General features: G+C 41.5%; 1 protein-coding gene across 1 annotated transcript in view; it reads right to left on the bottom strand.

Annotated features, from left to right (window-relative positions):
* Nucleotides 1–9,274: 9,274 nt before the first annotated feature.
* LOC108786575 (epithelial chloride channel protein-like) overlaps nt 9,275–24,620 on the bottom strand; it is a 33,290-nt gene continuing 17,944 nt past the window's right edge. Inside the window, exons 8-15 of the mRNA XM_018555896.1 lie at nt 24,123–24,297; nt 20,233–20,336; nt 18,300–18,521; nt 16,301–16,571; nt 14,016–14,180; nt 11,140–11,260; nt 10,242–11,042; nt 9,275–10,157 (exon numbers count right to left, since the gene is read on the bottom strand). Of these exons, the coding sequence (XP_018411398.1) occupies nt 9,275–10,157; nt 10,242–11,042; nt 11,140–11,260; nt 14,016–14,180; nt 16,301–16,571; nt 18,300–18,521; nt 20,233–20,336; nt 24,123–24,297 (2,742 nt within the window). The remainder of the gene's footprint in view (nt 10,158–10,241; nt 11,043–11,139; nt 11,261–14,015; nt 14,181–16,300; nt 16,572–18,299; nt 18,522–20,232; nt 20,337–24,122; nt 24,298–24,620) is intronic.

The following is a 24,620-nucleotide window of genomic DNA, read 5'->3' on the forward strand; positions in this document are numbered from 1 at the left end:
GGACCCCATCAGCGGGCTGTAGAAGCGATCTGGCAATGGCTGAGTTGCCAGAATCGCTTCAATTGTAAAGCGGACAGTCGGCTTTACAAATTTAAACAGAGTCCCAGCGGCAAAAGGCGCCGGGAGTCTGTTTAAACAGCCCCGATGCTAGTGACGTACACTGTACGTCGTTAGTCGTGAAGGGGTTAAACCTCATTTATCAACAACATTACACTAGAAACATAAATCTGGTGCAAATATATTCCGTGCAAGTTCAAACACTCGCAATTGCTATGATAAATTCCCCCCTGTGTGTCTCCAGGCACCTTTACCCCATTACTAGCTAGCTACCAACTGATGAGTTTACTATAGCAGCCTTTTTCAACCTTTTTACTTCGGAGGAACCTTTGAACTAATGTTCAGGTCTCAGGGAACGCCTACTATAAATGGTTATTTTTACAGCTAACATGACATTTGCCATACCACATTGGAGGTAAGTGAGAGAAGGGCCACCCTACACTGGTGGACAGCGGTAAGCATTCCCTGCTTGGCCCCTTCCACGCGGATGGCTTGTAAGTAAGATAAGTTCCAATCAGCAGGGGATCCGTGCATGGATCCCCTGCTGATCGGACCAGTCTGGAGCGGATGTCATCGCTGTGTTATCCATGTCTGTACAGTTTTTTCCTCCATCGCAAGATATGGCTAGAGAGGCAGAGCTAGCTGCCAATCAGGCTGCAGCACGTCTCTGCGCTGTCAGCATATAGTGGCAATAGCTGAGTTTTGGGTCACAGGAGGACATTAGTAGACTTCCTCCTGTGACCCTAAAGTGAACTGTGACCAAAAAAGGTTGGGTCATAGTTCTCTTTTAAGTCAGAATTTCTAATTTGTACTAGCACTTCTACCTTGCAGCACTGGGGGTCCATGGCTTGAATCCCGATCCGGAGATGGGCATGGAGTTTGCTCCCTGTGCCTGCATGGGTTTTCTCCTGGTGCTCTTGTTTCATCCCACACTCCAAAGACATGCTTCTAGGTTAAATAACTTTTGTCTAAATGAACCCTATTATGTATGTGAATGCATGTGAGAAAGGGACCTTAGATTGAAAGCTCCTTGAGAGAAGAGACTGATATGAATGTACAGGATGTGAAGTGCTAAGTAAATTGTTGGCACTATATACAGTAAATACATGTAATAACTAGTAGTAAAGCCAGGGTATGGGGTCCAGCCTAGAGCCTGCACCTGTGAAAAACAAAAATGCAGCTCAAAGTTCACTTTAAGAATATTCAGTAATAACGCCAGGCGGCGGCATTACACACTTTAGGTGTGCAGTTAATCCCAGATCTCTGGCTCTACTGAAGCATCTGTGTCATTAAAATTAAAGAAGGTTTAAACCCTAACTGTGTGATATTCAGTTTGCTAAATCCCTGTGTATTATAAACAATTACAATGCTTGTTTTTTTTCCATAAAATACTGTTTTTACCTTTTTTTCACCCTTCTTAGCAAGTGTTGGCTGCACATTCCACAGACAGAATGATGTACTCTCAACCTCGCATCCAGCTGAACACTCCACAGTAGGGATGCACAACAAAAACCCCTTCCTTGATCTTATACTCCAAATACAAAGACAGTGTCTGCACTTTGTAAAATCTTAAAACGTAATACTTTATTCAAGGAACACAAAGTAAAAATAAGGGAAAAAATACCTAACATCTAACAATCGGTAAGTTGCAATATGCATAAAAATTTGGCTTTTGGATTAGAAAAGCTTTAAATAATATATTGGTGAGGTGATGGATAAGAGGGGGTTAAGAAATGTAAAAATCTCCTCTACATTATATTCAAATCAGTTTTTAACAGAGCGGAATCGGATATCTATTAACTGCGCTCTGGATTTTATGAAGTACATTTTTGCATATAAAGAACAAGCCATACAAAAGATACAATCACAGATTTGAAATTTGCAACAATCAATGTTAAAATTCACAGTTACCTATGTATCAGAATCTTGAGCGCAATATCAAAACTTGAGCTGAATAAATTGGAGACTACAATTAAGGACACTAAGCATGTAAAATATTTTAGAGACTAACAGGATTATGATGAAGGGACGGAGGTAGACTATATACATGAAGAAATGCAAGAAACATGACAGTTTTGGTGCACTGGATACATCTGATATCTTTTAACAGGACAGTTCATCTTCCGTGTCTTGAAAAATTCCAACTGTCGGCTTTACACGGTAAAGCCACCTGATCGTTTCCACTGGCCTGTAAATGTGTGTCCACGTCTCACTCCACCCACCATGCTTCGCAGGTTACGCTGCCCCTCCTGCAGGTCTGGGACCGGTATCGCGGGTGTCAACAGGTAGAGGGGACAGAGACCAGCAAACATCTGTTCGCTGATCTCCTCCCCACTGAATAAAGCCAGAAGTGATGATTTCATTGCTTCCGATTTCTATTTCTGAGCTGTTTCTGACCCTAATGTTCCCTTTAGGAGAGCACCTGTCCAGTGGTGTCCCAAGGGGGCGCGGCCTGCACCCGGGTGCCACCATCGGAGGGATGACACCATAATGACTGATAGTCATTATGGTGTCACCCCCTATGAAAAGTCGAGCACTCGGTCACGCGCATGCGCGATGACTTCACGGCGGGGTGTCACCCGGTCTCTGCTCTGGGTGTCACCCAGCCTCGGGACACCCCTGCACATGTAATCACAAAAGGGCTATTACATAGGGGACTTGTGAGCCCTCTATGTGATAGCAAAGAAGCTAAGTAAAAAAAAAAGTAAAAAAAAAAAAAAAACGTTAAATAAAACAAATAAAAAACAAAAGCTAATAAAAAAATAAAAACAGCCAAAAAAATAATTTTTCTCTGACCCTGCATACATACACATACTAACGCAAGCATGCGGCAGGTGCGCCACACATGTTAGGTATCACTGTGTACGCCCGAGAGAGAGCAATAATTCACGGTTAAGTCGCCTAAAACGGTTTCACAAGCACACGCAATTTTTAAGCTTGGCATGTTGAATGCCTTTACTCGGCACAACCCCGCCTCATATTTTACACCGAACAAAACTGCCTTTAGGTAAATTGCTTTTCAGCATATACAGTATTTATATGCTATAATTCCTTCCTTTCCTCCTTTGATATTCTGTTTAGATTTAAGAAACGTCAATATGTGAGTGCACTCATTCTTTCAATAATTTTTAATTATTTTTCCTAAGAGTAACAGAAAATGTTTTGTAAACTGCCCATGTCTGTCCTGTAATTGTAAATATCTGTTCTTAGTCAGTGTGGATGCTGCACGGCAGCACTTCTCCATTCCTGTATGCTGGGTAAGTTTTCCATAACCTGTTCTTATTCATTCTGTATGGACACTGCACGGTAGCCCCACTCTTGTCCTCTAAGCTGGGTGTAAATCTTGGTATCTGCTTTTATTTTGAATGTATGGACACTGCAAAGTAGCACTTATCTTGTCCTCTATGTTGTGTGTCATTTTCTTTATCTGTTCTCATTACTTATGTACGGGCACAGCACATTAGCAACTCTCTTGTTCTTTAAGCCAGGTGTATTTTTATTATTTGTCCTTTTCTTTTTGCTTGGACACTGCACCGTAGCACTATTCTTGTTCTGTATGGCAGGTCTAATTCTTACGATCAATTCTTATTCTGTATGCTGTATTTATTATTATCTGTTCTCTATGCATGTAAATGAGGGATGCACCGAGACCGTTTTTTCGGTATTGAGTATGAGTACTGATATATTTTTTTCCACTTCTCGGCGATACCGAATACTGATACCGGCATCCTGGGGTGCCGTGGGCCTGGCTTGTCAGGAAGCCATGACCCTCCGCCCAGCATCTTAAGTGCTTGGAAGCCAGTGTTCTATCGTAAGAAGAACATCAGCTTCACGTTCCAAGGCAGCCTGGCTTTCTGACCAATCAGGTAGCCGGGGCACGTCATTAATCGTCTCCCGGCTTCCTGATGGGCTAGGAAGCCAGCTTAATTTGTTGCTAGGCAGCCTGGTTTCCTGACCAATCAAGAAATCAGGCAGCTTTATGACATACCACCCAGCTTCCTGATTGGTCAGACAATCATGAAGGCGGGAGTCAGGTCATAACATGCCACCCGGCTTCCAAATTCACACGTATTATTAGACATGTTAATAAATTTTTATGCTATTTTGGATTCAGCCATTGGCGTGTTCTGGAGGCAGGGCGCATGACGTCATATAACACCGCACGTGCTGGGCGCCGCCATCTTGGTGTATATCTAGGTATACACCAAGATGGCGGCACCTATATTGGCATATGACGTCACGCATGCATGGCGTCATATGACGTCATGCTCCCCGCCTCCAAGATGGTGGCATGCATTCGCAGAATGCACTGGTGGCCAACATGGCCGCCTCACTTTCTCAAACAGATTATTATGTTCCTGAATACAGTTTTTGTATATTCAGGAAAATAGTAATTTGTTAATTTAACATGAAGTCTAGGTTTTGTGTTCTGTTTTTTATTTTTACTTTTCTAGATGCACTTACTTGAAAAAAAAGGGTCTGCGTGAAATCCTGACACTATATTTTTATATACTCTATTTTAGTTTGACATTTATTGTTTACCACTTGTTTGCCTACTGTTTTATTTAATAAGAATACCTTTATTGTGCCTACAAGTTTAATACCTTTGAATAAAAGTTTTATTTTTATCATACTTTTTAATATGTTTCTTTGGGGCTTAACAAAGTGGGAGTCTTTAAATGGTCTTTAAATGGTGCGGATATTGGAAACATGGGTGTGGTTACTGAGGGGTGAAGTTACTGAGGGGTGTGGTCATTGAGGGGCGCTGTAAAGCTTTCTCACACAGGGTGCCTAAAGGCCGGCCCTGCGCGTACCCTGCCTGGCACGTGATCACATATCTGCTGGCACGTAAACTTACTTTCTATGGCTTGTAACTGGCAGCTTCCTTGAGCCGGCTGTCAATTACAAGCCTGGCCCACCCACCTCTGACGTAGCTGAAGGCCATAGGAGGCCCTCAACTAGGTCTGCCCGTGCTCCAGCCTGGCGGCTCCCTGATTTGCCAGTGTGGACGTGCAGCTGCCCGACATGCAGATTCTGTTCCCAGCCCGACACGTGGATTTTACCGGCCACCTACCTAACCAGAGCATTCTACTGCCCCTGCCTGACAGGAATATATGGAAAATATATGGAGGTAAATTTCGCCCATGTTGATGAGTTTTAGTGTCCGCATTCCACTCACCTACTTGACGTTAGCCTTAATACTTGCACACACACACACACAGTTCCCCACAAATGCACAACAGAATCGTGATCCACAAATAGCTTTGATTTTATTCCTGCCCTAATATTTAGTACAAGAGTAAAATCAATGCTGTTTTTGGATCAAGATTCTGCTGTGCATTTGTGGGGAACTGTGTGTGTGCATAATACATAAGTCTAGGTAGGGGAGACTGCTGCTACTGTTTTTTTTTAAAGCATGAGCCATTACAAACTGTTATCAATTCTACAGTGTTTGGGACTAATATGCTGGCTAAATTGTATAGATTGGTGCTGCCATGTATTGTTGCTGGTCTGATGAACTGCAGTGCATTGTGTGATGTTGGGGAGGTTAGCACAAATGGCGAGCGCTTAAGGACGAGTCATGAAGCCGTTTTCACAGAACAAAGGACAGCCTTTTATTAATTCCAAAAGGCAGAAAAAGGAAATCCAACATAAATAGCTTTCTTCAGCGTACATATCAGCTCACCCTTCACAGGTTATCCTGTTCAGTGTCTCAGGACCTTACGGTTTGCCTCAACAGAATCTCTTCCTGGATATTCTGTGCCTTTGAGCATCTTTTGAATTCACCCACACACCTTGTGTGCCTGGCTCTCTCTGGCTCTGTTCTGAGCTATGCTGTGTATTGGTTCTGGTCTGTGGTCTGCTGTATATTGGTGCTGGTCTGAGGTCAGCTGAAAGCAACATCCTTTAGGCCAGACATAGCACAACTGAGCCATGAAATAAAGACACAGGGATCACACTATAAGACTTTACGTCCGGTTTATTTTTCAGTACATGTAAATATGAATATGTTTGGTGTGGACACCAGTTATCATTTTTTCACTTATAGTTGTGCTGCTAATGGCAGGGTAAACACAATAAAATAATTAGTGAATTTAACTTACTATTAGCAGCACAACTATGAGTGCAAAAATAAAAATGTAACTAACACTATGGTGTGCTGTTGTTCATTGGCACCCGATTGTCTTATGGTGGCAAAAATGGCACTTGGTAAGTAAAAGGTGATCCCTGGTTTAAAAGATCTGTCAAGTTTTTATTGCTCTCTAAGCTCACATTCAGACGGGTGATCTGGAGCAGATAGTTTGCTGCATTCAGAGGCGGCTAAATTATGCATCTGGATACACCTGCATTCTGTGCTATGGCTGCATACTGGACAATTAGCTGCAGGCAGTTTGTATGCAGCCAGAAACACTATCTGTACACTCAACATGTCTGCATCCAAGGTCAATCAGTGGCTCTATTCATATGTAACTGCTCCAGACATCCCAACCTGCAAAACCTTATTTCAGGGAGGTTCCCGTCTCATTTCAGGGAGGTGCCCTTTCTGTTTTTTTTTTTACAGCGGCCGCCATCAGAATATAAAAGAAATAATAATAATAATGATATATATATACATACACACACACACACACACACACAAACACAGTAAACTAAAATCCATATACCAATAATACAATGATATTGATTAATACCATAAAATCAAGTGCTCAGTGCAGCAAGTAGCTTCTTCCTTCTGAGAGCCAAGCCTCGTTCTGAGGCTCCTCTAGAGATCACATGACCTTCCTCCAGGAGGCAAGCTTCGTTCTGAGGCTACTCTAGAGATCACATGACCTTCCTCCAGGAGGCAAGCTTCGTTCTGAGGCTACTCTAGAGATCACATGACCTTCCTCCAGGAGGCAAGCCTCACTCTGAAACCTTACCCACTGATATCTTACCGGAAAGGTTTACTTTCAGGGAGAAAATGCCTCTCTTGCGGACGTCAGGGAGCCGCTATCCAATAGAGGGAGACTCCCTGAACATCAGGGAGACTTGAGATCCCTGCTGCTCGGATGAGCGATTACATCTGAACAGCGGACTCATCGTCCATTGATTAGTACAGAGTAGTTGCTGCAGGCCACGGCTGTTCGCACACACTGTATGCATGCAGCATTAGCTCTGTAGCTCTGCCGGCAAGATTCTCACTGGCATATGCCCATGTAAACGAGGCCTTAGTTTTCCCGGCCTTTGTGACACATTTGGTACCCCTCATTTCTTGTGTAGTGACACTGGGAGAGGAAGAGGGTAAGTATCCCAGACAGAAAAAAAAAAGCTGATGGAAATTGTAACTGTTATACATTCTGTTTAAAACTAAAAAAAATTGAATTTGAGCTTTAACCACTTCAAGACCAGGTGTTTAGACCCCCTTCCTGGCCAGGCCATTTTTCAGTATTCAGCGCTGCGGTACTTTGACTGACGTTTATTCCATCATGCAACGCTGTACTGAAATTAATTTTATACCATTTTTTGGGGACTGATAGAGCTTTCTTTTGGTGGTATTTAAACACCACTACGGGTTTTATTTTTTACTATAATAAGGAGAAATTACAGAAAATTTTGAAAAAAAACAAGTTTTTTTTAACATTATCTTAGGAAACATTTTTTATTACCCAGTTTTTTGGTAAAATATAAAAGATCGGGTCATGTCGGGTAAATAGACACAAAACATGTCAAGCTTTAAAATTGCGCGCACCCGCAAAATCGCAGAAAACTACCATACCCAAAATTGGCCATATCGTCTTTTTCGCACGTATGCGCCCCCGACGCATGTTTGCATGCGTGTATGTATGGGTGGGGACTTAAACATATTTTTTTGTTTTTTTATTCTTTTTTATGTGTAACTTAAAATTTGTGGGGGGGGCTTACATTTTTTTTTCCTTTTTTCACTAAACTTTATTCCTATCACATACGGGGGCTTATTAAACTCCCCTATGTGATAGCAAAATATGTGACAGGTCCTCTTTATGGAGACATCAGGGGTCTCCAAGACCCCTAATGTCACCTAGGACCCCCCAAAAGAAGCTGATGAAGCACAGATCTGCTCCATCAGCTTCTTTCCAGCTTCTGAAGCTGGAGAGTGACACAAGAATGCAGAAGTGATGTACAACACTTCCGCATTCTTGCAGAGGAGAGGGGACCGGAGGGAGCTCGTGTAACACAGGCGCTGTGCTGATCCCGGGCTCGCACCGGGTACAGCGGAGCCCGGGATCAGCGGGACAACGGCGGAGGGGACTGCGGGGGGGTGGACCGATCGGCACACCATACACGCGATCCGCCGGCTCTACAGCCGGCGGATCGCTTGTATGGTAACAGGCATCGCTGCCTGTTTTTCAAATACCGGCCATTTCCTGCTCGAGCGCGTGTCTGAGCGGACGTCTAAAGACGCCCGCTCAGATCTAGAGACCTCTCGGCCGGCCGTTTTTTTTTAGGTGGTTAACATCATTTATTTATTTTTGTAACTCTTGAGTTTTAAACTGTGAAATATAATTGTCGTTTGCAATTTGTTATACAGTACACAGTAACACATATAATAATAAAGATCAAAACTGCTGCAACACATACCACCACAATCACAACAGTTACATCGATTTCCCCAGTAGGTGTGCCTGTAGTTGTTATTGGATTAATAGTTTGTGTGCTATTTTTGCTATAAGGTGGAGTAGTGCTATTAGAAGTAGGTGTTAGCGGCGTATCGTCAGTTCTGCCACGTGTTGAGGGAAAATCAGTTGTTGTTTCATATGGTGTAGTGTTCTCACCTGATACACCGCTTGTAGACTGTGTTGTTGTATCTGTATACTGGGTTGAATCTGTGGACAGTGTTGTTGTATCTGTAGACTGTGTTGTAATTGTAGACTGTGTTGTTGTATCTGTAGACAGTGTTGTTGTATCTGTAGACAATGTTGTTGTATGTGTAGACTGGGTTGCTGTATCTGTAGAAAGTGTTGTTGTATCTATAGACAGAGCTGTTGTATCTGTAGACAGTGTTGTTGTAGCTGTAGAAAGTGTTGTTGTATCTATAGACAGGGCTGTTGTATCTGTAGACTGGGTTGTTGTATCTGTAGAACGTGTTGTTGTATCTGTAGACAGTGTTGTGGTATCTGTGGACTGTGTCGTTTTATCTGTAGACTGTGTTGCTGTACCTGTAAACTGAGTTGTTGTATCTGTAGACAGGGTTGTTGTGTCAGTAGACCGTGTTGTTGTATCTGTAGACAGTGTTGTTGTATCTGTAGACAGTGTTGTTGTATCTGTAGACAGGGTTGTTGTGTCTGTAGACCGTGTTGTTGTATCTGTAGACCGTGTTGTTGTATCTGTAGACCGTGTTGTTGTGTCTATAGACCGTGTTGTTGTATCTATAGACCGTGTTGTTGTATCTGTAGACCGTGTTGTTGTATCTGTAGACAGGGTTGTTGTATCTGTAGACAGTGTTGTTGTATCTGTAGACAGGGTTGTTGCATCTGTAGACAGTGTTGTTGTATCTGTAGAATGTGTTGTTGTATCTGTAGACAGTGTTGTTGTATCTGTAGAATATGTTGTTGTATCTGTAGACAGTGTTGTTGTATCTGTAGAAAGTGTTGTTGTATCTGTGGACAGGGTTGTGGTATCTGTAGACAGGGTTGTTGTATCTGTAGAGGGTGTTGTTGTATCTGTAGACCGTGTTGTTGTATCTGTAGACAGTGTTGTTGTATCTGTGGACAGTGTTGTTGTATCTGTAGACAGTGTTGTTGTATCTGTGGACAGGGTTGTGGTATCTGTAGACAGGGTTGTTGTGTCTGTAGCCCGTGTTGTTGTATCTGTAGACAGTGTTGTTGTATCTGTAGACGGGGTTGTTGTATCTGTAAATCGTGTTGTTGTATCTGTAGACAGTGTTGTGGTATCTGTGGACAGTGTTGTGGTATCTGTAGACAGGGTTGTTGTATCTGTAAATCGTGTTGTTGTATCTGTAGACAGTGTTGTTGTATCTGTAGAAAGTGTTGTTGTATCTGTGGACAGGGTTGTGGTATCTGTAGACAGGGTTGTTGTATCTGTAGACGGGGTTGTTGTATCTGTAGAACGTGTTGTGATATCTGTAGACAGTGTTGTGGTATCTGTGGACAGTGTTGTGGTATCTGTGGACTGTGCCGTTTTATCTGTAGACAGTGTTGCTGTACCTGTAAACGGAGGTGTTGTATCTGTAGACAGTGTTGTTGTATCTGTAGACAGGGTTGTTGTGTCTGTAGACCGTGTTGTTGTATCTGTAGACCGTGTTGTTGTATCTGTAGACAGTGTTGTATCTGTGGACAGTGTTGTTGTATATGTAGACAGTGTTGTTGTATCTGTAGACAGGGTTGTTGTGTCTGTAGACCGTGTTGTTGTATCTGTAGACAGGGTTGTTGTATCTGTAGACCGTGTTGTTGTATCTGTAGACAGTGTTGTGTCTGTGGACAGGGTTGTGGTATCTGTAGACCGTGTTGTGGTATCTGCAGACAGTGTTGTTGTATCTGTGGACAGTGTTGTGGTATCTGTAGACAGGGTTGTTGTATCTGACAGTGTTGTGGTATCTGTAGACAGTGTTGTATCTGTGGACAGGGTTGTTGTATCTGTAGACCGTGTTGTTGTATCTGTAGACAGTGTTGTTGTATCTGTGGACAGTGTTGTTGTATCTGTAGACAGTGTTGTTGTATCTGTAGACAGTGTTGTGGTATCTGTAGACATGGTTGTGGTATCTGTAGACAGTGTTGTGGTATCTGTAGACAAGGTTGTGGTATCTGTGGACCGGGTTGTTGTATCTGTGGACTGGGTTATATCTGTATACTGTGTTGCTGTATCTGTAGGTTGGGTTGTTGTATCTGTGGAAAGGGTGGTTGTATCTGTGGACCGGGTTGTTGTATCTGTGGACTGGGTTATACCTGTATACTGTGTTGTTGTATCTGTAGGCGGGGTTGTTGTAGCAGTGACAATTGCTGCTTGTGCTATATTAGAAATATCTGATTTGTTGTTATCTTTATCAATTGCACGTAATGCAAAATAAAGGACAGTTCTGGTCTCTGTGACAGTATCTCTTGGTACAAATATAAATTTTTCCACAGATCCTGCCTCTTGTGGAAGATGACTGGAGATATTTTCTTCAGTTGAGCTTTGAAAGTTGTCTCGGAGGTGTCTTGGATTGGTGTTTGATCGCAGCTCATATCTTAAAACTGAAACATCAATAATGAGTCATTTACAAGCATACTAACACAAAAATAGGATGCGATAAAACTAGACTGTAGGTTGCTACTCTTTGGCCTAGTTTATGTCTCAGCATAAAACCTGTAAAACAGTGTGTGCAGCATGGCACCATCTATTTTTAGCTTTACATAATTCCCATGAAGAACAAAAGGCAATAATACTGGCCACACAAAACAAAACCCCTATTAAAAAATGTAAGGTATTGATGTTAATCCCATATGCTTTCTGGCAATCACAAGCAGTGTTAGAATTGGTTGGATCCGATTCCCCACAGATATAAGGTCATGTAGAGCTATCCTTACAATACAACTACCAGTTCAAGGACTGCCCCCTTTAACAAAGCTCATAGAAATACGCACTTTGCTACGTACATCTTAAGGTAAAAATGGGTACTGCAAAATGGCAAAATCTTATAATATTGATGCTCATTTGAACAAATTCTAAGGTATTGACAACTGCAGGGATAATTGGAAACTGACCAAAGGCTTTCAAACTTCTTCCTACAATCACTGATATGTGCTAATTCTCACCTGTCAATTAATGATCTATTACATCATTAGAATTTGTCATCTGATCGTCACATTTAAAGTTGGGTTCAGGTGACAAGAGAAACATTTCTGTATACTGATTACAATTTTACTCATAATACATAGCATTTTAGTATAATTTGTAATATGAATTGTGCTATCATAACTAGTATAAAACAAAGGAACCATTAATATCAGTCATTTAAAATCATACAGCAGAAAAAGGTACCTCTGCCTTTGTCAAGGTCCTCGCCAGTTGCTGTCCAAGTGAGAACTATTATGTTTCCTTGTGCCTCTGCTTCCAAGTCATGTATTTTTTCTGGTTTATAAGCAATACTTTGTGGACTGGTTGGCACATTATTTACTCTGAAAGAGCCCCCTGAAGCTGTTCTACTAATGTGTTCCACCAAAATCTGAAGACTGTCTTCATTAACAGCTGGTCTTGGTGCATTTAGATGAATTGTTCCTGGAAAAAGAATTGTTAAAACTGAGCATCATGAGCAACGTGTGGTTTAAAATAAATTAATCTGCGACAGCACCTTAAGGAATTCTGATACTGATAATCAGCTTACACAGCAGCTATGTACCTTCATTTTTAGAAATATATACAGTGATGTATTAGTGCCTTATTTAAATAAAAACTACTGAATATTGTGTTTACTATAGGTACCCACAGACATCAGACAGTGGACAAGCATTAGAGAACATTCCAACCTCTAAGGCTTCATGGACACGAGCAGCTTGGGATTCTTGAGGCAAGAACCTTGCGGATTTTTGTGGCAGGAATCCCAGGTGTGTCTGTACAGATGTGACCGCTGTTCCAATTTAAGTTAATGACAGGGTGATAGCCTGAGCATCTATCGATGCCTATCCGCATGTAATCATACATGGTGTGGTTACGTTCGGATCGGGAGAGATGTTTGTCCCAGATATGAGAGAAATGTCACCAGCACACCAAATTCCTTCAAGGATAATCAATCGTGGATTTATTGAAAACTCATGTCAAAAACACAAGCGCTTTCAGGGCAAAAAATCAGGCATATTCCCATTGGTATGCCTAATGAAGGGACCCTATGTGGCCCTGAAAGCGCTTGTGTTTTTGACATGAGTTTTCAATAAATCCACGATTGATTATCCTTCGTGAAAATTTGGTGTGCTGATGACATTTCTCTCATATCATGTGCAACTTGTGGCACCATCCGCAGTCATTCCAAGCATCCCTCCCCGAATACGGGTCTTTCCGGTAAGGAGTGCAACAAGCCTTCTCTATCAGATGTTTGTCCCAGGACGCAAGCTCTATACATGCCAGGACAATCATCTCTCCCGATCTGCAGGTAATCATACCAGGTACAATTACATGCTGACAGATGCGGTCCACATCTGTATGGACCCCCCTAGGATTCGTGTCACAAGAATCCACAGGTTCTTGATGCAGGAATCCCCAGACGCGTGTGTGCATGAGGTTTAAATGTGTTTTGTCATCTCTTCTGTTTGCACAAACATGTGTTATATCCTATAAAAATGTATGTTTGAGTTTCATGCGGAATCCCCAGTCACTGCAATCAAGGTCAACAATAGGCTATTATTCAAAACATTCTAGCTCAACTGTGAGGGTTTCTACAGAGGAGAGCTCTGGGCAAATTGTCTGCAGCAGTCAGAGATGGCCATTTACTGTTTTAGGGAACCTAATATCTGGCTGATTTTAAGGCAAAATGAAGTGTCAGCAACTAAGGACAACTGTGTGCTTGAAAAAGAAAGGTAGAAACTGACAAAAAAATAGTTTTTGTATTAAAGAAAGTATCCCTGACTTTCCTTGAGATGTGCATAGCAAGCTTGTATCCCTAAAGGAAAGTCAGGGATGCTTTCTATGGAGATATGTAGAAGACCATGTTTCTGCAGATGACTTCATCAGTAAATAGAAGGAAATTTGGACTGGCAATAGGTTTCATGATATCAAACTTATTGAATTTTAGTCTTTAACCATAAATATACACATTTTTGTACATTTAAATATTGTATAGCTCAGACAGGGAGTCTTTGTAGGACCAAAGGGTTTTAGAGCAGTCGTTTGGTTTCTTGGGTTTTGGTCATAGTTGCAGCTGCTACTATTTTTGTGCACATTTGTTGTATCTGATGTCAGAAATTGCAAAAACACTTATGATCACTACACAGTTCTCTAAAATGTCATACCATTTTCCACATAGCCAGGTACATAAAATGCAGAACTTCTGGTCACTGCTGTTTTGCCTACTGTTTGTGCCCCCACAACATGGATTTTTACATTGTGTCTACCATTTTCAGTGAAAGCAAAAAAGTATTTTGAGTAGACTCCATCATTCTTAAATGTATCAGCACCTAAGACAGAAAGACAATTGTATTGATAATTAGTTGAATTGATTTTCCTTAAAGTACAAGTTAGACATGTTGCGCCGGCAAAAAAATAGTTTCGGATGTTTCCTTATTTCATTTTCAGCGTTCGGATTCGGACGAATCCGACACTTTTGTTCATTTCGGATGACTTAAAAACAATAATTATGTTGCAGAAAAGTGACATTAAATGTTTACTTTTTTCTTTGTAACTTTTGACAGTCCACAGAAACACAATTAAAAAACAGCATGCGGTTCCCTGCAGCAAATCATACCATCTGGGGTCCAAAAAAAATAAAAATATGTGGGGTCCCCCTAAAAATTCCCTACCATGCCTTTGATCTGAGCAGCAGCCTGGCAGAGTAGGAAAGGGAGCGGGGAGGAGCATGTGCCCCCCCCTCCTGCACCATACCAGGCCACATGCTCTTGACATGGGGAGGGTGTGTTGCTAGGAGGGAACCTCAAGGGCCTCCTACCCACAACCCTGGCTCAGTGGTTGTGGGGGTCTGCGTGCAGGGGGCCTCATAGGAATCCCCCCCTTGTGAATGAGTAAGGGGTAGTTGTTACCCGTACTCATTCATCAATAAAACATTCAAAATGTAAATAAACACACAACACCATGAAAAAGTAATTTGAAAAAAACACAACACAGGTTTTTGACAATTCCTTTATTAAAAACAAAAAAAAGTCCCAGGATGTCAATCCAGCATCGATCACCTCGTCCAGCTATGTAAATTGTCTCCCAAACATGAAAAAAAATACTCCCCGCCTGACAAAATCTTTACATCGGGCAGTTGGCAAGAAATAAACAAAGCCCTGCGAATGGCTATTTCAAATTGAAACAGCCAATTGCAGGCTGGCTATTGCACGCGCCCCCTTCCTGATGTCAATCACAGAGGAGTGGACCAGAGAGAGAACTTTCTCTCTCAGGTCCACTCCTCGGCAGGAGCAATAGCCATCCTGCTAATGGCTATTTTAAGATGAAATACGGTAGCAGGCTGGCTATTGCTCCACCCGCTGCATGATGTCAATCAGCAAAGAAGTGGACCTGGGAGAGAATTCGGAGAACAGCTCTCCACTCCTTTGTTCCATTCTGAATGACATTCTGGAAACATTTCGGATGCATCAGAATTTCATTATCAAAAACATTTGGATTTGTTTGGATTAGTTATTTCTGTCATTAGGAAATTTGGATGCATCTGAATTTCCAAATATGCAAAAAATCCAAATTTCAATTTGGAACAAAACAAATCGCACATCTCTAGTACACGTGTCATGTGAGAAATGTGGGGGCAGCCATGACTAGCTTTCTTCTGTTTGCCTAGCTGTGTCTGGTTTCACAGACCTGGAACAAGCACCAACACAGTCAGTACAATAGCATAACCATCAACTAATGCTAACCATGCTACTAATCTAACTCTGTAGATAGATGAGAATTACCACATATAAACAGGTTATTTAAAGTTGAAAAAAAGATCTTCCAAACATGTTGCAGACACGTTATAAAAGTGCTGTAGAAACCATAATTTGCTATAGTAAATAAAAAATGCAACAACAAGATTACTGTGCATTAAACAGCAGTTCATGGTATCAAAAAAGCCCCATAGTGTATTAAGTATTGCACAATCTGCATATTGTAAAATATACGTAATATCATTTGCAGTATACTGTACCTCATACTATGTAAAATATGTGGTCCCTCTTAAATCCATACAAAAGAGTTATATGCATGAGATAGAGGTCTGGTATGGATTTTAAGGGGGACTACATGCAAAAATACACAGAAAAGTGGGGTTCCCCTCTTTACATCAGAGTCTCCTTAACAAAGCCCTCTTCACATCAGAGGCATGGCTTTTTTTGTGAACATTTTGAGGCACCCCTAAGGAAGCCACAAGGCACATCAGGGTGCCATGGCAGCTATAGACTGTAGGCAGGATTTACAAGTATGAAGGAAAGTAAATTGAATTCCAGTCATGTGTATTGGAATCTGAAAAAAGAGAGCTTCTTCTTCACATGATTGGCTGTTTAAAGTGAACACAATCCATGCACCTTTTTTGAGCATAATATTAATAATGGGACATATTTAAATATTATATAAAGGAGGTTACCTGCACCATTATCCAGAAGATCAAAGCTTAAAGAATTGCCACTTTCAGATTCGATGGTAGCTGTTACTTTCACTCCAATTACAGGCATTGTACCTTGGCGCACTGATGCGTAGACAATCATTGGTTTTGGGTAAATGCCTGTGTCTTGGCTCATATGAACACTGGCAGTTACTGGAGGCACATTTATATCTGCTGCTTTGGATGTCACAACCATGCCTATTACTTGAGGGCTCTTAAGGCTGTTGCAAAGGGAATAATGCCAGATTCCACTCTAGAATAAGATACAAGGGGAATGCACATAATCACTGGTGGAAGTAATTCATTATTAAAGTTACCTAAATACACATACACAAAACATATAAGGGAACTGTTTTACCTGCCAAAGGACCAAATACAGTGGTGACCTCTCTACAGTGGTGACCTAGGCCTTCTGATTGGACAGTGAAAGTGCAGCAGCAAATTGAGCAGGTCATCTCACTGCTGTCTCCTTCTACTGAAAACGTATAGGCAGCACATTTGATTGGCTTCCAGACCTACTTCTCCCTCTAGCCTGTGCTGCTGTACAGAGGACTTCAAGAGCTGAATGCAACTTCAAATTGAGGTTCTTACACCGATTGCATTCAAAAAGATGCATCTAAGGCTACATTCACATGCTGCTGCTAAGGATTCTTGCAGCACGAACCTACAGATTCCTATAGCAGGAATCCTATGTGTGTTTGTACAGATGCAGCTGCCTTGCCTGTTCAAGTGAATAGCAGGGTAGCAGCAGCCACATCTGTCAGTGGCTGTCATCATGTAATCATACATGGAACGAGATAGATGGTTCAGGATAGATGATTGTCCCTGGGTGCAATCTGTCTGCATCCAGGGACAGTCATCTATCCAGTAGCACAGGTAATTGTCCCATGAATGATTACTTGCAGACTTCCACTGACAGACGTGTCTGCTGTCAACCTACCATTAACTTGGGCACAGTGGCCGCATCTGTTCTCTCCACATGTGAATGGGGTCTAATGATTTATTAAGAAATACAGAGCTGCAATAATTTGTGTAATGTATCTGGAAAATATTTTAACACATAGTAAACTAGTTGTAGGACTAATATTAGTCTGCACTATCTTAGTCTTCCATTACAGTGCATGGACATGTAGCCCCTGCCACCTCCGGTGGAGTGGCTATTAGAAATGTAGCTTTGCTTGTACTGTAAACAGTCTGGCTAATTTGTAGTAGGATATTATCTGGTTATATCCAGAACACCTGGTTATTTCCAGGTGTTCTGCTGTTGACTGAACCTGCCTGAGTGGGGTGTGACCCTGCTACAGAGTGGGGCAGCCAATAAGGGAACATCAGGAGTGTCTATGTCTCACCAGCCAATCACTAGGAGTTTCATGCCAGTGGTGCATATATACCCAGGGATTGCCATGTTCTCTAGGGTAGTCTGCCCCTGGGCTTGGCCTGAGGGGGTGGCACGTACAGTGCTGGAGAAGCTGAGTAGGCCTCAAGCCTGGAGGAGGCCACATGTGGACCCAGCCGGGGTTTGGACTTATCTAAGAGGAGAAACCAGAGAAGCCTTATGACTACCGGAGGTACCAAGAGCTCATATGGTCCTCAGGAACAAGTATGGTGTCTCTCCCAGGGAAGATCTCATGCACATCCCTATTCAGCTGTTGCTCTATTACCCAGTGTCAGCCTGTTCTACTAATATTTATGTGCTGTAGAAGTCTGAAGGGATTGATGAGTCTGTGTACTATTTTGCCATGGATGTCTGAAGCTCTATACCCTCTCTCCCAGTTTGCCTGTTCTACAATAAAGCATTGAAAAAGTCCTCAATGTGACTGTTACCAAATTTGTTGATCATATGTTCCTTCACTGGCTAAGGATCTGCCCCTGAGAGTGAAATGCCCTCCCGACCCTTTGGGGGTCCACCCCAGGCCTCTGGGGATTAGGGGGGCGCTACAGATATATAGAATGTGTCAGTGATCATTTTAATATGGATTACCTCTGCTTTTCCTGGGATTTGTAACCTAGATGAATTAGAAATGGTATTATTAGTGAACTGTGCTTCCATGTAAAGATTTCCTTTCGGATCTTCTAAGTTGATGGTTGGAACAGCAGTTTGCCATGTAACCAGGAAAAACGTGGATGTGCCAACTGTATTGTCTATAAAAACGGTGTTATTCAGACACTCTTCTTGCTTAAGAAGGAAACTGGTGCTATCCAGCTGACAAAATACAAAGGAAATAAGTCACAAAACCTTTTAAAACTGTACATACAAATAATTATTGCTCATACACACGGTATCTATCACTTGCAGGTTAATTTGTTCTTCTCTTGGGCAAAAGTGACTGGACTGAGTTCATAAAGACTTTTATTATCATTTATTACAGAGGAGAGTTATACTATTGGCCGAGTGTTGGTCATGCTGTTTGCATTCCTTCATATTAACTTTCGGTATCTACCAATAAAATTCAACACTCCTAAAAATGTTTCTTTTCAGGTGTCAAGGGGAGGAGATGCACCATTAAATTCACTTTGACATTGTTTGCTGTTTCTACTGTAAACAGGTATATCTCAATGACACGCTGGGTGTGTTCTTTACGGAACATGAGAACATATGCAGGATATAAAAATGCTATAAATGGAAAAGCCAAAATATACAGTTTTTTTTTCCATTTTTCTTTTTGTTTTGTTTGCACTCATGTATCTGGAAACTCTCTGAAGGCTATCACTGTGTTCTTTATATGCATTTACTGCACATTGACTAAACAGTGACTGTAGGAACATAGGTCCTTAAAAACACCAAATTATTTTACGCAATGTGAAAATACATTGAACAGTAATCACCCCCTGCAAAATTACATGCAGCAAGATCATATACAATCTAACTGAATCTCCTGACTCCCAGCATTAGCCTTCATTTTATCAGTGTGGCAGGCAATTGATAGCAAGTCATAACTAAGAGGAGAGAATAACAATAGGAATAATAACTAAATAAATAAGTGTGCAGGTTTCAAGCACAGGGAGAATTGGGAAGACTTTAGGATAAACTCCAGGATACATACATATATACAAGAGGCATGGGTATTTTTGCTTTAATCTTAGTGTGCTTTGTATATTCCTGTGCGTAATCTAGAGTTAAACTTTGCCTTTGTGCAGGAGCTTCCTGTAATACAGACTGCTGCACTCTACTTGTGTAGGGGGACTGGTCTTGTATCTGCCCCCTCCTATGCAGGCAGCATGTAGTCGGAGGGGCCTGTTGGGTGCCTCCCATATCTGTGCTCTCTACTGCACCCCTACTTTTACAACGTATTATTGGGATTTACAAAGGATTTGGGTGTACAAAGTGAATTTTTTAACTTTGTGGCCACTGAAGAATATATTTAAATACAAGTTTTCGTGTCCAGAGTTCAGCTTTAAAGAAATCAAATGTACATTGAGGGAGAGGAACATACGGAGATCACTGATGTAGATTGGCTGTATAGTGGTGAGGTATTTCTATTCCTATAGTTTATAGTATTTTCAGTATAGAGAAGGGTTGAAAGGTGTGGGGGGTGGAGGCAAGGAGTCCAGGTAGGTGGTTGTGAGTGGGGAATGCTGGTCAATGTGTGACAGTGCAGTTGAGTATCTATCACTTGAATAATTCCTCACTCCCCTCCACTGAAAACAGTGAAGCTGTTGCTATTATTATTATTATTATCAATAATAATAAATAATAATAATATTTATTATTATTAATACTATTAATAATAATAATGATGATAATAGGAAAATGTTATAGCAAAATACACACTCATCAACTGTTATTAATAGGGTGATTTATTCGTTTGCCAGACAAGGTAACCTGGTTGTGTCCAGTCCGGCAAATGGAGATTTTTTTTTTCACTGTAAGAACATATAACAATATTAAATTAAAATTAGAGTTCCTGGCTTACCAGAATAGCTTGCTGAGTAAAATCTCCATCTCCCTTTGTAATTGCACTAAAAGCTTCAATTAGATCATTAGAAAGTCTGTCTGTGGCAAAATGTTTTTGTCCTCCTGAAAAATAATATGATTTTCAGATCACATATATGCAAACTAGATTGACTTAAAGTGACATTAAACCCTCAGATTTTTTAACATAAACCAATACTGTAATGTGTGCCTTACTGTAATCCATGGTAGTTTCCCTTCTCTATACTGCTCTTCCTTTTAAATCTGTATCTCTTCTCATGCTGGGCATAACTTATGTTTTGCAGCAGACTGCCTTGTCTCAGGAATGGATACACGGTGTCTGTGTATCCGTTTGTATGGGTTTGTAATCTGAGCCAGCACTACAGGAAGAGGCCCTGAGCTGAAAAGGGAAGTTCTGTCCAGCATGAGAAGACATGAGGATATAAAAGGAAGAGCAGCAAAGAGGAGGGAAACTACCATGGATTACAGTAAGGTACACATTACAGTATTGGTTTATATTAAAAAATCTGAGGGTTTAATGTCACTTTAATATACATTTTTACCTCTATCATCACGTTCCATAAGAGTTCATGAAAGGAGGAGTGTTTTCTGTTACATTAAGGAACAGTAGATCTCTTAATGCAAATCATGAGATTGGTGAAAAATGCAGATTCACTTGGCCCACTCATGTGAAAATCTCCCAAAATGTCCCTCTGGATATTGTAATCATTATTGTAGCAGATCTAGCCAGCTGGGCAATTTCATATTGATGATTTTTATCTCATCTGATGCAACAAAAGAAAGCTGGATTGGTGTAGTACTATTTCAATGAAATCAACTGAAGATGGTTGTACACATAGTAGTGGATATGCGTATTGGGCATTGGAGTAATCGTATGAGGATCTGATTGTTCAAGTCCAAGCAATTAGATCACCTGTATATGGCAAATCTCACTCACATTTGTTAAAGCCGAACTTTAGGGAGATATAGAAGATACAAAAAATGCAGCTCTGTTTTCAGTATTACATCATTAAAGAAGAACTCCGGGCAGAAAAAAAACGTAACCCTTGCAGTGCGGCTATCCCCACACTGCAAGCTACCGCCGAGGTACATTCTATCCCTTGGGCGGAGGAGGAGCGAGGCTGCAGGGACCAGCCTAGCAGCCAGGAGGGTCTGAGGTTTGGGTGAGTATACCTTTGTTATTTTAGGCCTTATACAAAAATGAGCACTTAACCCTTGCAGTGTGGGGTAGCCCCACTGCAAAGGTTGTTAACTTCTGCCTGGTGTTTTTCTTTAAATGTATTTATTAAATGCAAGCAGTTTAAAGGAGAACTGTGAGGTGAGTGAAAATCAATCATCCTCATAGTTCGAGCCGACATGTGACATTGAAACTGTCACACGTCGGCTCAATAGACTGGGAAGTGAGCGAACACATACTTCTCCATCATCTTCCTGCAGAGAGCCGTGACTGTAAGTCACGGCTCCCTGCAGGGATTTCCCCCCGCTCCGATCCTCCAGCGCTGACTGGAGGAATGGACGGCAGAGGGGGCGTGTACAGCTAGCTCTGCCTCTAGATAGGCAGAGCCAGCTGTCATTCACGCAGCTGGGTGGATCTCGACAGTAATGCCAGGATCCGCCCTAGCTGCGTCAGTCTCAGTATACCGCGAGCTGTGGCTCACAATATACTGAGCTTTGGGTCACGGGAGGAGGTTGGTATATTTCCTCCCGTGACCCTAAAGAGAATTATGGTGAAAAACACTTACCAAATAGTTCTCTTTTAACTCTTGGTATTAGCCTCTTGCATTTACTGTACAGCTAAGACCTGAAGAGGGGTAGCAGCACAAGGAGCCAATTAGCTATGCTGCAGTGCTTGTGCATGTGCTAGCAAGGAACTAGGGATGAGCTCAGGTTAGGAAAGAACCAAGTTCAGAAACTAAGCTCTCGGGAGAAGGAAGAGTCAAACAATTAGCTGCAGGCTGGGCATTCTCCGCCCTGCAGCTGCATGTAAACAGAAGGCAGGAAACTTGTAGTGACATAATTTACCTTACATGGCCACATATAAATGTAATTTACCAAATATGGGCATGTAGCCATATCAAGTATATGCTGTCACTGCATTCCACCCCTTTGCTTACATCAGCTGCAGGCAAGGAATGCCGTGCCCACAGCTGATGGGGCCAGCTGATGGGGCAGTACAGAAGGAGCTTCCCTCCATTTTCAGAAGGAGCTCCTTCTGGACTCAGGGGGGTTCAGATTCGACTTGGTTTGTTATGAATCTGAGCTCATTGCTGCAAAGAACGCGGAGGAGAGAGTAGAGTGACAGATAGATAACCTCATCAGTCTTTTGCTTCTCCATTCACTGTCTAATTATACACTAGGGAAGAGACAAGACCTGTAGGTGTAACATAACTGCAGCAGAGAAAAAAATGGATTTCAGTCCAGCTAGCAGGGATGCGATGTGTTCCATGGTTATGTAAATCTTAGAACTGGATAGACAGAAATACAAGCATTTTGCAGTTTATCTAGCTCCCATATAAGTATTTCATTTGTTTTTAGCAGTTTGCCTGGAGTTCAGCTTTTATCATCAGAACGTGCATTTTTGCTGCTTGAAAGGGTAACCAGTATTAGATAGTGACAGTAGCATTCCTGACAAGTCTTTTACCTGAGCCAGGACTTATAGTGCCACTACCGGCCAATAATTATCTTTCCTTCATCACTGCCAACACTGCTTCCAGCAATATAACCTGGGGAAGGCAGTAGAAGCAATACTCCAACAAGAGGCCTAGGAATAATTCTGCTAGGATGGGACACTGCTGTCCAGGAATACAGTCTCCTGTCAGGCAGAGAATGTTGCTGTCAGTTGCAGATTAGATAAGTGGAACAGAGACACTACAAAAGCTGCCCATACACCAGCAGAAGGCCCCATTCACACCGGGGTGGATGTGTTTCAGCCCGGTTTCCGCACAAATTTGAAAAGGTCGTTTTTGGGTGTTTTTAATTTGGTTTCAGCGCTGAAACGCAATTAAAAACACCCCAAAACACGCTGATCAGCACATTTCCATTTAAATCTATATGGAATTTGTGCTGATCAGTGCGAAAGAAATAGCTCAGGAAGCATTTTGGGCGGCATGCGATTCGGATTGCGCCGAGGTGCACGATCAAATGAACGGTCCCCATAGGAATGTATGGGGTTGCTCATGTCGGCGGTTCAGCGCTGGCAAATCTGCGCGACCGAACCGCCCTGGGGTGAACGGGGCCGAAATGTGTTAGAAAAGTCAAATTGGAACGCTTATTTAATTAATTTTCTAACAGTCAATGGGGGCAAATCAAAGATTGTTTTTGACTGTATGGAAAATCTTTATGGTTTCTTACCTGAATTAACACACCTCTGACCGTGAATGTGATATGAAATCATATATCTTGTAATGCGCATGTGCTGGGCACAAAAGATATCTGTTTAAAAAGTCTATGATTCCATTCAAGTAGAAGGTCTGGGTGACACAATTATGGCAATATGTAGACATTAAACAAGCATGCTGTAATGGAGTGTCAGAAAAGTATCAGAATTCCTTATCTTTATACTTGCTCTGGGTCCGTGACTAAGAAAGCACTGAAGCCAAAGCATCAGCATGATAGTCAGAGAAGTATAATTTTTAGAAAATGAGGTCAGCAATGACATCCTACAAAGTTCTGCAATGACAGCTGTACTTTAACCTCTCACTGCACACTGATGGCAGAAGGTAGAAAACCTTTTTATTATAACTATTACAAATAAATATTGCAAATATGATTTACCTAAAACAAATGCTGCATATAACATCTGCAATTAATTGAACAGTGTAATAATATTATCAAAATATGCGCCTAGGAAGTGATTTTAAAAAATCTCACCAGTAATATCTGCAATGTTTTCCAGTTGCTGTGCTGCTTCTGATCCAAGTGCTATGACATGAATTGCTGCACCGCTGTCTGATATGGCATCAATGCATTTGGAAATGTTATACTCACTATCTGTAACCAGTATTATTTCAGTGCCGGCAGTGGCCCCATTAAACTGTTTATTTACCTAAATATTACAACATAAGGTATGATTTAGGCTTATATCTATTAGAGTTAGAGTTTAGATTCTGGAATATATGAAGATACAAGAAAAAGATAACTATCTAATCTCTATATTTGAAATGCAATTCTTACATTTATATTATTCACTTGATTACAATTTACAACAGTTTAGCTGCAGTTTACATTTTATGGAACAATGAAGGGATACTCTACTCAACTCTTAAGTAGAACTATGATGTCCTAATAAAAAAAAGACCCTGCATGTGCAAAAAAAAGTCACCACCTGGGTTTAGCTTAACTAATAAGTAAGAGTCTCCCATTGGACAA

Source organism: Nanorana parkeri, unplaced genomic scaffold (assembly GCF_000935625.1).
Source record: "Nanorana parkeri isolate BGI_ZX_2015 unplaced genomic scaffold, ASM93562v1 scaffold217, whole genome shotgun sequence".
Classification (NCBI taxonomy): domain Eukaryota; kingdom Metazoa; phylum Chordata; class Amphibia; order Anura; family Dicroglossidae; genus Nanorana; species Nanorana parkeri.